This window comes from Salvia splendens, chromosome 16, assembly GCF_004379255.2.
Source record: "Salvia splendens isolate huo1 chromosome 16, SspV2, whole genome shotgun sequence".
NCBI classification, from domain to species: Eukaryota; Viridiplantae; Streptophyta; class Magnoliopsida; order Lamiales; family Lamiaceae; genus Salvia; species Salvia splendens.
Window position 1 is genome coordinate 1,857,618 of NC_056047.1, and position 10,523 is coordinate 1,868,140.

The 10,523-nt window shown below is 36.3% G+C and overlaps 1 protein-coding gene across 1 annotated transcript; it reads left to right on the top strand.

Moving 5' to 3' along the window:
• The first annotated feature begins 527 nt into the window (after positions 1-527).
• On the top strand, positions 528-3,562 carry LOC121769912 (IAA-amino acid hydrolase ILR1-like 4). Its single transcript, XM_042166694.1, has 5 exons — positions 528-1,024; positions 1,266-1,391; positions 2,094-2,408; positions 2,481-2,609; positions 2,987-3,562. The coding sequence occupies exons 1-5, from the start codon at positions 677-679 to the stop codon at positions 3,392-3,394; spliced, it is 1,326 nt and encodes a 441-aa protein (XP_042022628.1). The 5' UTR covers positions 528-676; the 3' UTR covers positions 3,395-3,562.
• Positions 3,563-10,523: the final 6,961 nt, after the last annotated feature.

A 10,523-nucleotide genomic window follows, 5' to 3' on the forward strand; every position in this document is an offset into this window, starting at 1 on the left:
AATATAAATTCTACTTCCAAACTTAAACTAATACTCCACCATGAAAAATAAATTCATTTTGCCAATTTTTGGATGTCCATAAAAACTAGTCTTATTTCAAAAATGAAAACATTCTCTCATAATTTCTCCTCTCTTTTATTTTTTCTTTTTCACTCTCCTACTTTATTTACATTTCTCTAATTTTCCAATTTCTCATTAAAATCTATTTTATCCATAAATGAGGTTATTTTTTATGAACGGAGAGGAGTAAGTATTTTTTTTCTTTACTTATATTATAAATTTATGGTATTTTCTTTCCTATGACGCTATGACACTTTAGATCACTTGGATGACTTATGAATTAAATTTATAATATAAATACCGATTGTGTTATGCTACATGTGTAAAATGCATGGGGGAATATTTTCTTGTAATTACTAGTTCTAATTAATTTAGTGGACAACACACCATTTATTCAACTAAGATTAAGCTCATTTGGATAGTAAAAGAATGATAAATTATTTAATGGGACACTATAAATTAACTACGAAATTGGAGACAGATACATCATACACATCGCAAATTTTCAACTCAAAAACTGATCTTTTTTCTTGGGGCCTGAATAATACTTGGCCGATGCCCCAAACAATTTTAGATTAAGAAAAAAACTATTGTGGGAGAGAGGATTCAAGAACTCATGAGTTGTTCAAAGCTGTTGTTCTTATTTTTCATCCACTTGTTTTTATGCAAACCCATTTTTGCAGAAATTTTTTGGAGTCCTTCTGAAATTCCCAAGAGTTTCCTCAACTTCGCCAAGAAAGATGAGGTTTTTGATTGGATGGTGGGGATTAGGAGAGAGATACACGAGAATCCTGAACTGGGATATGAAGAATTTGAGACGAGCAAACTTGTGAGAAGAGAGTTGGATAAGATGGGGATTCCGTACAAGTACCCTTTTGCAATTACTGGTGTGGTTGGTTATATTGGCACAGGGGAACCTCCCTTTGTTGCAATTAGAGCAGATATGGATGCCCTTCCCTTACAGGTATGTGTGTTTTTGTGTTTGTGTGTGTGATTCCAAGAGAGAGCCTTGAAGTGATTGATTGGGTATTTTGACTGTTTGATATTGAGATTCGGTTTGTTTAGTGATTTGAATTGGGTTCCTGTTTTCTTGTTGCTTTTGCTGTTTTGATTGAATTGGTAATGGTGATTTGATTTGATTTGATTTGATTGGATTGGATTTCCCCCTTTGTTGTGCTGGATATGAATGGGTTTGATATGGGCAGGAAATGGTGGAATGGGATCACAAGAGTAAGAACCATGGGAAGATGCATGCCTGTGGGCATGATGCTCATGTTGCTATGCTTCTTGGTGCAGCTAAGATTCTTCAACAGCACACCCACCTCCTGAAGGTATACTTCTTCTCGATGATTTTCACGCGTTTGATCATCGCTACTTGATGTTCTTGAATGGTTCATGAGATCATAATTGATTATGTTCTGTGCCTGATTTTGTTTTATACACGAAATGTCTTGTTTTTCTGAGATATGCGTGCATAAGTATGCTCGTGTAGGAGTATCATAGTTCCGGTCATGGAAAATGAGTCGATTTGAGCTAGTGAGGGTGCTTTAGTTGAGGCTTGATCCCTAGTAGACATTATTATTGTTCGGAACGTTTTGTTGTTGGGCTTGGTCTTTGTTCGCCATAATATGTTTGTTTCATTTGGGCCGTCTTATAAATCATGTACGTTATATCAATGAAGCTTTTGGAAGGATAGAATAAGCTAGTTAGAAAATGATCTTTCTATAAGCAGGCAGTGAGAAAAAGGAAGAAAGGCAAGCCGTGATAGCTTTTGGATCTTGGAAGAATTCTGAAACTGGAATCGAAATGGTAGTATAAAAATGGCAAATCGAGTATCACGAGAAGCTAAGTAGAACAGCTCCCTCCCTTTTGTGGATGTTTATCTTTTTAGAAGCTTCATCCCTTTAGCTGTAGCTTTGTCGTGTCTCAGCTCTGGTACATATAGACCTAATTGCGCTGGGAGATCAGAAAATCTATACCACAATCAGAATTGGTAATCCTAGTTACTGAGGTTCGTTGAATTAATATTTCAGGGAACAGTTGTGCTTGTTTTCCAACCTGCAGAGGAAGGAGGCGGAGGGGCAAAGAAGATGATAGAAGACGGGGCACTTGAGAATGTCGAGGCCATCTTTGGCATCCATTCGAGTACTCTCCTGCCACCAGGCGAAGTCTCGACTAGGCCCGGTCCTCTCCTGGCAGGGAGTGGCTTCTTTGAAGCTGTAATAAGCGGGAGAGGCGGGCATGCAGCCATTCCTCAGCACTCGATAGACCCAATATTAGCTGCATCAAATGTGATTATCAGCTTACAGCATCTAGTCTCTCGAGAGGCTGATCCTCTCGACTCTCAGGTAAAAATCTCTTTCATCATGAAAAACACAGACCATACATCACTTGTTTAATTCACTCTTTTGACTGATCAGGTTGTCACGGTCGGTAAGTTTCAAGGCGGCGACGCGTTTAATGTCATCCCGGATTCTGTTACAATTGGTGGCACTTTCCGTGCCTTTTCCAGCGAGAGCTTGCTGCATCTTAAGCAGCGAATAGAACAGGTAACAATGCTGGGAACCTCGAACTATGCCTTCGCATTTCTTCAAGATCCACACTCATTTATACATGTTGAGTTAGTTGCGTTTTGCTTAGACTTCTCCACATTTGGAACTAAAAAGAAAACTCCCCTTGTTCATCGGTCACATTATAAACTCGGAGATCTACCACCAATGCTTTCTTTTTCTTCAATGATTCTCTGTTTTGTTCGAGATTCTTGTCTTCTGAGTAGAGCTGTCGATTCCGGCCAGCTAGAAAAGCGGTGATCCGAATTTCACCGGCCAGCCACCTTGAAAACATAGGATCGAGTATTTGAAGGTTTAGAGCTAGCATGCAAACACGAAGAATGATTAGGTTCGGCTAAACGTTGATTTTTTCACAGGTTATCCTAGGGCAAGCTGCGGTTCTACGATGCAATGCAACTGTCAACTTCGAAGCAGAAAACAAGATCTTCTTCCCTCCGACCGTGAACAACAACGGCCTGCACGAACTCTTTACGACAGTTGTAGGCGAAATGCTTGGCGCAGCCGGAGTCAAAGAGATGCAGCCGTTGATGGGATCGGAGGACTTCTCGTTCTATCAGGAGATCATCCCCGGCTACTTCTTCTTCGTTGGGATGAAAGACGAGACGCTGGAGCAGCCGACCTTCCATCATTCCCCGCATTTCACCATCAACGAAGGCGGCCTTGCTGTGGGCGCAGCTCTTCACGCATCGTTAGTTGTCCGGTACATATCGGACAGCCGGATGGGAGCTCCCGTGATCGATCACCATCGACACGATGAACTGTGAGTATGGTGATGGGTTGGTGTGCTCAAACTTATGTGAGAATTGGCTGCATATTTGCAGATTGGGTTTTGATTTGGGTTTTGGGTCACTTTTAATTGTTACTACATTTTTCACTGAAAGATGTATAGTTTGGTTCCCACATTAGTAAATGCAAACACCTTTATATTTTAATGGTAGAATAAAATTTCTGGGCTTAGCTGGGCCGAAATTGTATTGGGCCTAATGGCATAAGGCTAGTGAAGTAGTGAATTTAAGAATTTTCTACTATCCATTAGCTAGTACTCCATATATAATAATTCTCTTACAAAGGCGGAAGGCCAAGCCCCTATAATAAATTTGTTTTGCATCATATCTCTATTCTAAGGATGTTGTAATCACGTCACTACCATTTTTCAGTGATAACCATATCCGACATGTTGTGAAGGTAAGTGAAATGTAGTCGGATTTTGTCACCGGCGATAAAAATTCAACAACTATGCAAGTACATGATATTATACGCCAAGTTTAAAGTTCGTGAAAAAAACAAAATTTTAGAAAGTTTCATAATATTAGACGCCAATATCCCTAAATAAAACCACTAAGATGATTGGGCCTATTAATGCTATCTGATAGATGGGCTTCCACTGTGGCAATTAGACTGGGCTTCAACTGTGGTAATTATGCAAGAACTTGGACATTTCATAACCGGATGTGGTTTGCTTGGAATTATGGAATTTACAGGTTTTGATATCTTGCTTTATTTGCGAAATTACATGTTTTTTAGTACAGATCATGAATTAATAAAGTAGGAGAGAGAAATAGAAAGTAGAATATGAGAGATAATAAAATTTTAAAATAATTTTAGTAGTTTAAAATTGTTGAAGTAAGATTAAAATGAAAAAAATCGAAGTATTATTAGTCTAATTGGATTCATCATGTGAGAAAATACTAGCTCCGATGGAACAAAAAACAGGATTTATAGAATTTAAGATAGTTATGCTGAATTAATTTATACATATATATATATATAGAGTCCCATTATTCACAAATCCACTCTTAAATACCGAACCACCGAACCATACCAAATTAGGGTTTTTAGATCTACTTTTTTATGGATGAGAGACACAAATTTATCAATTATTTTCGCCTTCATCACGAGCCTATTTTAATTCATCCGAAGGTAAATAAGTCATACTAACATGTTACGAAGTTTTTACTTCATTCCAGTAGGTTTTTACTTCATTCCAGTAGGATTATTACTTCATTCCAGTACGTAAATGCGGTTTCGCCGCCGCGTGCCGTTCTTTCTCTCTACAATATCTATCACCACCGCCACAACGCTGATATGGTGTAATAAACACATGGAATGATGTGATAAATTATTGGAATGCAGTATGTGTAGAAGCATTTGAAGTCCTACTGGAATGAAGTAAAAACCTTATCAAATGAAGTAATAACGTTTCTGAATGAAGTAATAAACACACTTGAATAAATTGCATTTTTTAATGTAAATAAAGTAAAAACGCAGGTCAATGAATTCAAATGAAACATATGTTGAATCATTTCAAAACCTACTGGAAGAAAGTAAAAACATGTTGTAGTTTCAAGGTATTACGTACTGAATGAAGTAATAAACCTATACAATGAAGTAAAATGGGCTTGTAATGAAGACCGAAAAATTTACACAGCAGCACATCTCATCAAAAAAACTAGATCTAATGGCCCAGATTTGGTCTCTAGTTCGGTCTTTAAAATTGGTTCTACATTGATCACAACTCTATATATATATATATCATAGGATTTGATTTTAAAACTCTCTACTTTATTAAAAAAGAGTATATTTTTAATCCTTTTTTCATCCTTTAATTCTCTAATTAAGTTTTTCTATCCAATCTAAGTTGAGTCGTGTTTCCTTTTATGATGTCTCAAAAGTTATTTTCTTTGAAAAAAAAACAAAACATCTAATCACTTTACTTTATTACAATTTCTCTTAATTTTCATTTATATATCTTAATTATTTCTCTTATTACATTCTCTCATATATTTTTATTTAACGTTAATATAATTTCTTAATTCCGTGTTCAAAACAATCGTCTAAATTTAATATAATATTTAAATATCCATGTTTAAAATAAATATATTAACTTAATTGGGATATATAGAATAATATAATGTCAAAGAATATTTTTAATATAATTGGGATAATATACGCAAAAGAAAAGAGTATGGATTTGAGAGGCAAAATAGAGTAGTAGTAGTAGTAGTATTATGATTGTATATAAAGTTATTAGTGTTAATTTTGCAGAAGTATGGAATTAGTTTTGGTTATAGCACACCTGCGATGTTCCGTTCTCCTACACGCAGAGGGATAGGAGTTCCACCACAGCCCACAGGCAAAATCAGTGTGACTGATCAGATCGATGGCGTCAATGCTTACAACTTCAAATTCACCGTCGGTTAGTCGGTTCACCGCTCCGGACATCAATCAATCGCCTGGAACATGGTACATCACTGTGTCCTCTTTCGACACAGCAACGATAAAACTAGCGCGGGTATTCGGCCATCGGTTAGTCGGTTAACCGATGACCGAACCGAAAAACAATAATTTTGAGAACCGCCGATATCGGTTATCGGGTCGGTTCCGGATTTAGGTGTTGATCAGTTATCGGTTCGGAACCGATAACCGACGGGTAATAACCGATTAACCATTGGAACCGATTAAACGTAGTCGCGCCATTGAGCCGAGAGCGTCATGGTGTGCCCTCATTCATTCCTTCTCCTTCACTATCCACGAAATTCAGTTCTAGCAAAATTCCAAGGTAAGAAATTGATTCACCTAGTTTGAAGAATCTCACCCCAATTCTCTTGATTTTTTTATTTTATTTGTTGGGATTTGGCACGTAATAAGTCTCTGGAGGATAGAGTAGAATGAAATTGAATCCTAAGTTTGGTAATTGAAAAGAAAAGGGGCCGAGAATAGTAGGACTTGATTTGGATTGATTATGGGACTTATTAATTGTTTGTATTCTTCCTCAGAATTATCTGCTGTTAGTTTTTTATTCTGTTTGCAAGAATTGAAAAGGGGCCGAGAATTAATTGTTTGCATTCTTCCTCACTGTTAGTTTTTTATTCTGTTTTTTCCAGAATTATCTATGGCAAGAAAGTTAGTTTTGCTTCGGTTTTTTTCCTTGATTCATATGGAGCATCCTTCTATTACTTCTTTGTTCATCTATATCCGCTACACCCTTTTAATTACTTCTTTGTTCATCTATATATGGATTGTTACACCCTTTTAATACTACACATCGATATTTGAAAGCTTTTGTATTGTTTGATATTTACCAATTTAATTGTTTATTCATTCTCCAATTAAATTAAGGTCAAGTTCTCCTTCCTATATAATTGCCGTAATCATTGCAAATTTTATACGAACACGGCACGAAACTATTAAACATATTAATTTCTTCAAAATGGGGAATCTTCAAATAGGAGAATTCGGAAAAGAAAAAACAAATCAAATTGACTTGATCTTTATTATCAACCCATTCCATTAACAAATGATCAATTAATGAAGAATTAAAGTTTAATTTCTAAATCACATTTTTTTTGAATTTCGGTTCCGGTTCAGTTAACCGGGACCGAACAGACCTAGTTCGGTTAGGAACCGAACCGAATCGAGGCAAATTCGGTTTCAGTTCGGTGCTTCAATTTCGGTTCCTTTTGATTTCAGTTAACCGGGTATTCGGTTCGGTTAGAACCGAACCGACCGAATACCCTTATGAACCCGACTTTAAAGAAAGTCAAATTCCTACTAAGGCTAGGCCTATCGCTACGAGGCCAAGACACTTAGAAATTTGCAAAAAAGAAATCGATGAGTTATTACTCAAAAAATTAATTAGGCCATCTTATAGCCCATGGAGTTGTCCAGCGCATGGGCGGATCCATGTAGAAATAGGGTAGGGCTAAAGCCCTTAATAAAAATATTTTTTAAACTATTTTCTTTTATAAATTTTTAAAATTTATTCAAATTTAATGTAAATTATTATATAAAAGCCCTTATAAATGATCTAAAACCCCAAAAATATAACTTTAGAACAAAATTTAGAAATCACAGCCCCAATCATATTTTTTTCTGCGTCCGCCTCTGGTCAGCGTTCTATGTTGAGAATGCTACAGAACTCGAGAGAGGAGTGCCTAGACTTGTTATTAATTACAAACCTTTAAATAAAGCTCTTAGATGGATTAGGTATCCTATTCCAAATAAAAGAGATCTTCTTAATAGGCTATATTCAGCCAAAGTTATGTCAAAATTTGACATGAAATCTGGCTTCTGGCAAATTCAAATTGCTGAAGAAGACAGATACAAAACTGCTTTCACAGTCCCATTTGGACATTACGAATGGAATGTGATACCTTTTGGGTTAAAAAATACCCCTTCTGAATTTCGGCACATTATGAATGACAATTTATAACCATATACTCAATTTTGTATATGTTATATGGATGATGTGCTAATCTTTTCTGATTCTATCGATCAACATTTTAAACATTTAAAAGCGTTTATTAATGCTGCTGTTTATAACGGTTTGGTTGTTTCTGCCGAGAAAATAAAATTATTTCAAACTGAAATTAGATTTCTTGGCCATCCTATCAAGGAAGGAACTATTTTTCCAATTGATAGATCTATTTGTTATGCTGATAAATTCCCAAATGAAATAAGGGATAAGAATCAACTTCAACGATTTCTCGGAAGTCTAAATTATGTTGCAGACTTTTACAAGAATTTACCTCTCGACGCTAAACCTTTATTTGACAGGCTAAAGAACCCCCCAGAATGGAGTAGCGCCCATACTGAGGCAGTTTTAAAGATTAAAGCAAAAATTAAAGAAATTCCTAGTCTTACTATTGCTAACCCTGATGCCCCTAAGATTGTCGAAACAGATGCATCAGATGTTGGCTACGGTTGGAATCCTAAAACAAAGGATTAACCAAAAGGAGATTCTTGTTCGTTTTGCCTCTGGAGTCTGGCAAGGAGCAAGAAAAAATTACTCCACAGTCAAGAAAGAAATTCTTTCTTTGGTTCTGTGTATTCAAAAATTTGAAAGTGATCTAATAAATCAAAAATTCCTAATCAGGATAGATTGTAAATCGGCTAAAGATATTCTTGAAAAAGATGTTAAAAATTTAGCCTCTAAGCAGATCTTTGCCCGTTGGCAAGGAATCTTATCTGTTTTCGATTTTGATATAGAGTTTATTAAGGGAAGTAATAATTCCCTACCTGACTTTCTAACTCGTGAATTTTTGCAGGGTTCAAATGAATCGGCCTGAGAAAAGGATCGACAAGGGAAAAGAAAAGACTAATCAGTCTTCTGAATCATCAGTCAAGTTGCAACCTTATAAGGCAGCAATCACCAAAGCTCCTGAGCAGCTTAGAGCTGAGATTACGGAAAATACTCCATCAAAGCTCAAATTGAGAGAAGATGCTTATAACATCGGCATTAAGTCAAATCAGACTAATGAATTTTTATACCCTTATATTCCGCTGTCAACGGAATGGGTATGTCCTATTGAGAAAAAATATTCTAACCTTGCACCAAATGAGGTAGCATCATTTTATTTGCAGGATCATGCAAATCCGTTCCTGCATCCAAAGTCTCACCAGTTTTATTTCCATATCCTGGAAACCACTAAATCGGTGGATTTTGATTCTGTCACTATGATAATAGACCATGGTTCAATTACTTTGATTATATCAAAGCATGGTATAAAAATCTACAGGTTCCATCCCGGCCAATTGGTGATAAGAGGAGAGGCCCATGAGACTTATATAGTGAATTAAGCTCTTTGTGTACAACGATGTGAGATATTATTATATTCATTTTTATGTTTCAATTGCCAACACCCTCCCTCAAACCCTTCAAGGTGAATCTTGGAGGGGTTGGGGTTGGACTTTTTTATGAGGGGTTAGGGGTTGGACTTTTTTATGATCGATTGGACAATCGGCCCAATTTTTTTTTCGACCGGTTGGACCACTGGCCCAAATTTTCAGCCCAGTTATATTGCTGGGTCAGTCATTTTTTTCGGTTTCAGCTCAGATATACTGTTGTGTCAGTTAAATATGACCCACAGTCAACGACCCGCTCTGATACCATGATAGAAATCCATGGGTTCCATCCTAAAACCAATTGGTGATAAGAGGAGAGACCCATGAGACTTATATAGTGGATTAAGCTCTTTGTATACACCAATGTGAGATATTATTATATTCATTTTTATGTTTCAATTGCCGACACTTTCTGCTACGACAATAGGATAATGAAGCACAGTTAGTCCTTCAATTTAGGGACTTCGACAGTGGTTTATCTATTGGTTCTCTGATTGCCAAGTTCCCTGGATTCTTAAATGGAATATTATCATTAGAAATATTCCGATTAAGAAATTTGAAGTGACCCAATGTCATATCCCTTATCTAGAGAGAAGAGTACTCATCAAATGGTGGGACAAGTTCAACTTCTTCGAAGATTCAATGTTCTCCAAAAAAAGGGAATGTTTAATCTTGAACCAATTAAATCAGCTCCAAAGATTCCAAATAGGGATGTTGCAGATATTATCAAAGAACTCCTTCAGAGTTCTAATAATAAGAGTGATCTTAAGAAACATCTTAAAAAAAATTCTCTGTGAGGATGATTCCGACGATGACTCTATGGAGAAAATCTCCGAGGATGGTTCTGCTAAGGGCCATCAATCTGATGATCTTATGCAAGACACTCAACCTTACTGATAATTATCAGTTTCTTTTCAAGTTTCCCATGAAAATCTATTTTTCTAAAAGAAATGATTGGGGAAGTGAAATTAGCAGCCTCAATAAAACTATTTCTCTTTAGACAGAAGAGCTTGAATTCTATGAACAAGATCCAAGGAGGCGTTGTTTATCATTAACGGATGTTAATGAAAATATTCCTTTTTGTCTTGAAGTTATCAATAATGCTAAAAGACAAAGAGACTTTCTTACTCGCACTCATCATGTCAGCATAAATTATTGCCGACAAGAGACTATTCACATTTTGAAATCCGTGGCAGCATATATTATTGCACTGATCAACTTTTGACAAAGAAGCATCTACCTTTTGACTGCAAGAGCAAAGTAGGTGAC

Bases quoted from the DNA above. Each gene is read 5' to 3' on its own strand.
- LOC121769912 (XM_042166694.1), top strand. From the start codon at position 677: ATGAGTTGTTCAAAGCTGTTGTTCTTATTTTTCATCCACTTGTTTTTA. The intron at 1,392-2,093 runs GTATACTTCTTC...TTAATATTTCAG, and splicing joins AGCACACCCACCTCCTGAAG to GGAACAGTTGTGCTTGTTTT. The intron at 2,409-2,480 runs GTAAAAATCTCT...TTGACTGATCAG, and splicing joins CTGATCCTCTCGACTCTCAG to GTTGTCACGGTCGGTAAGTT.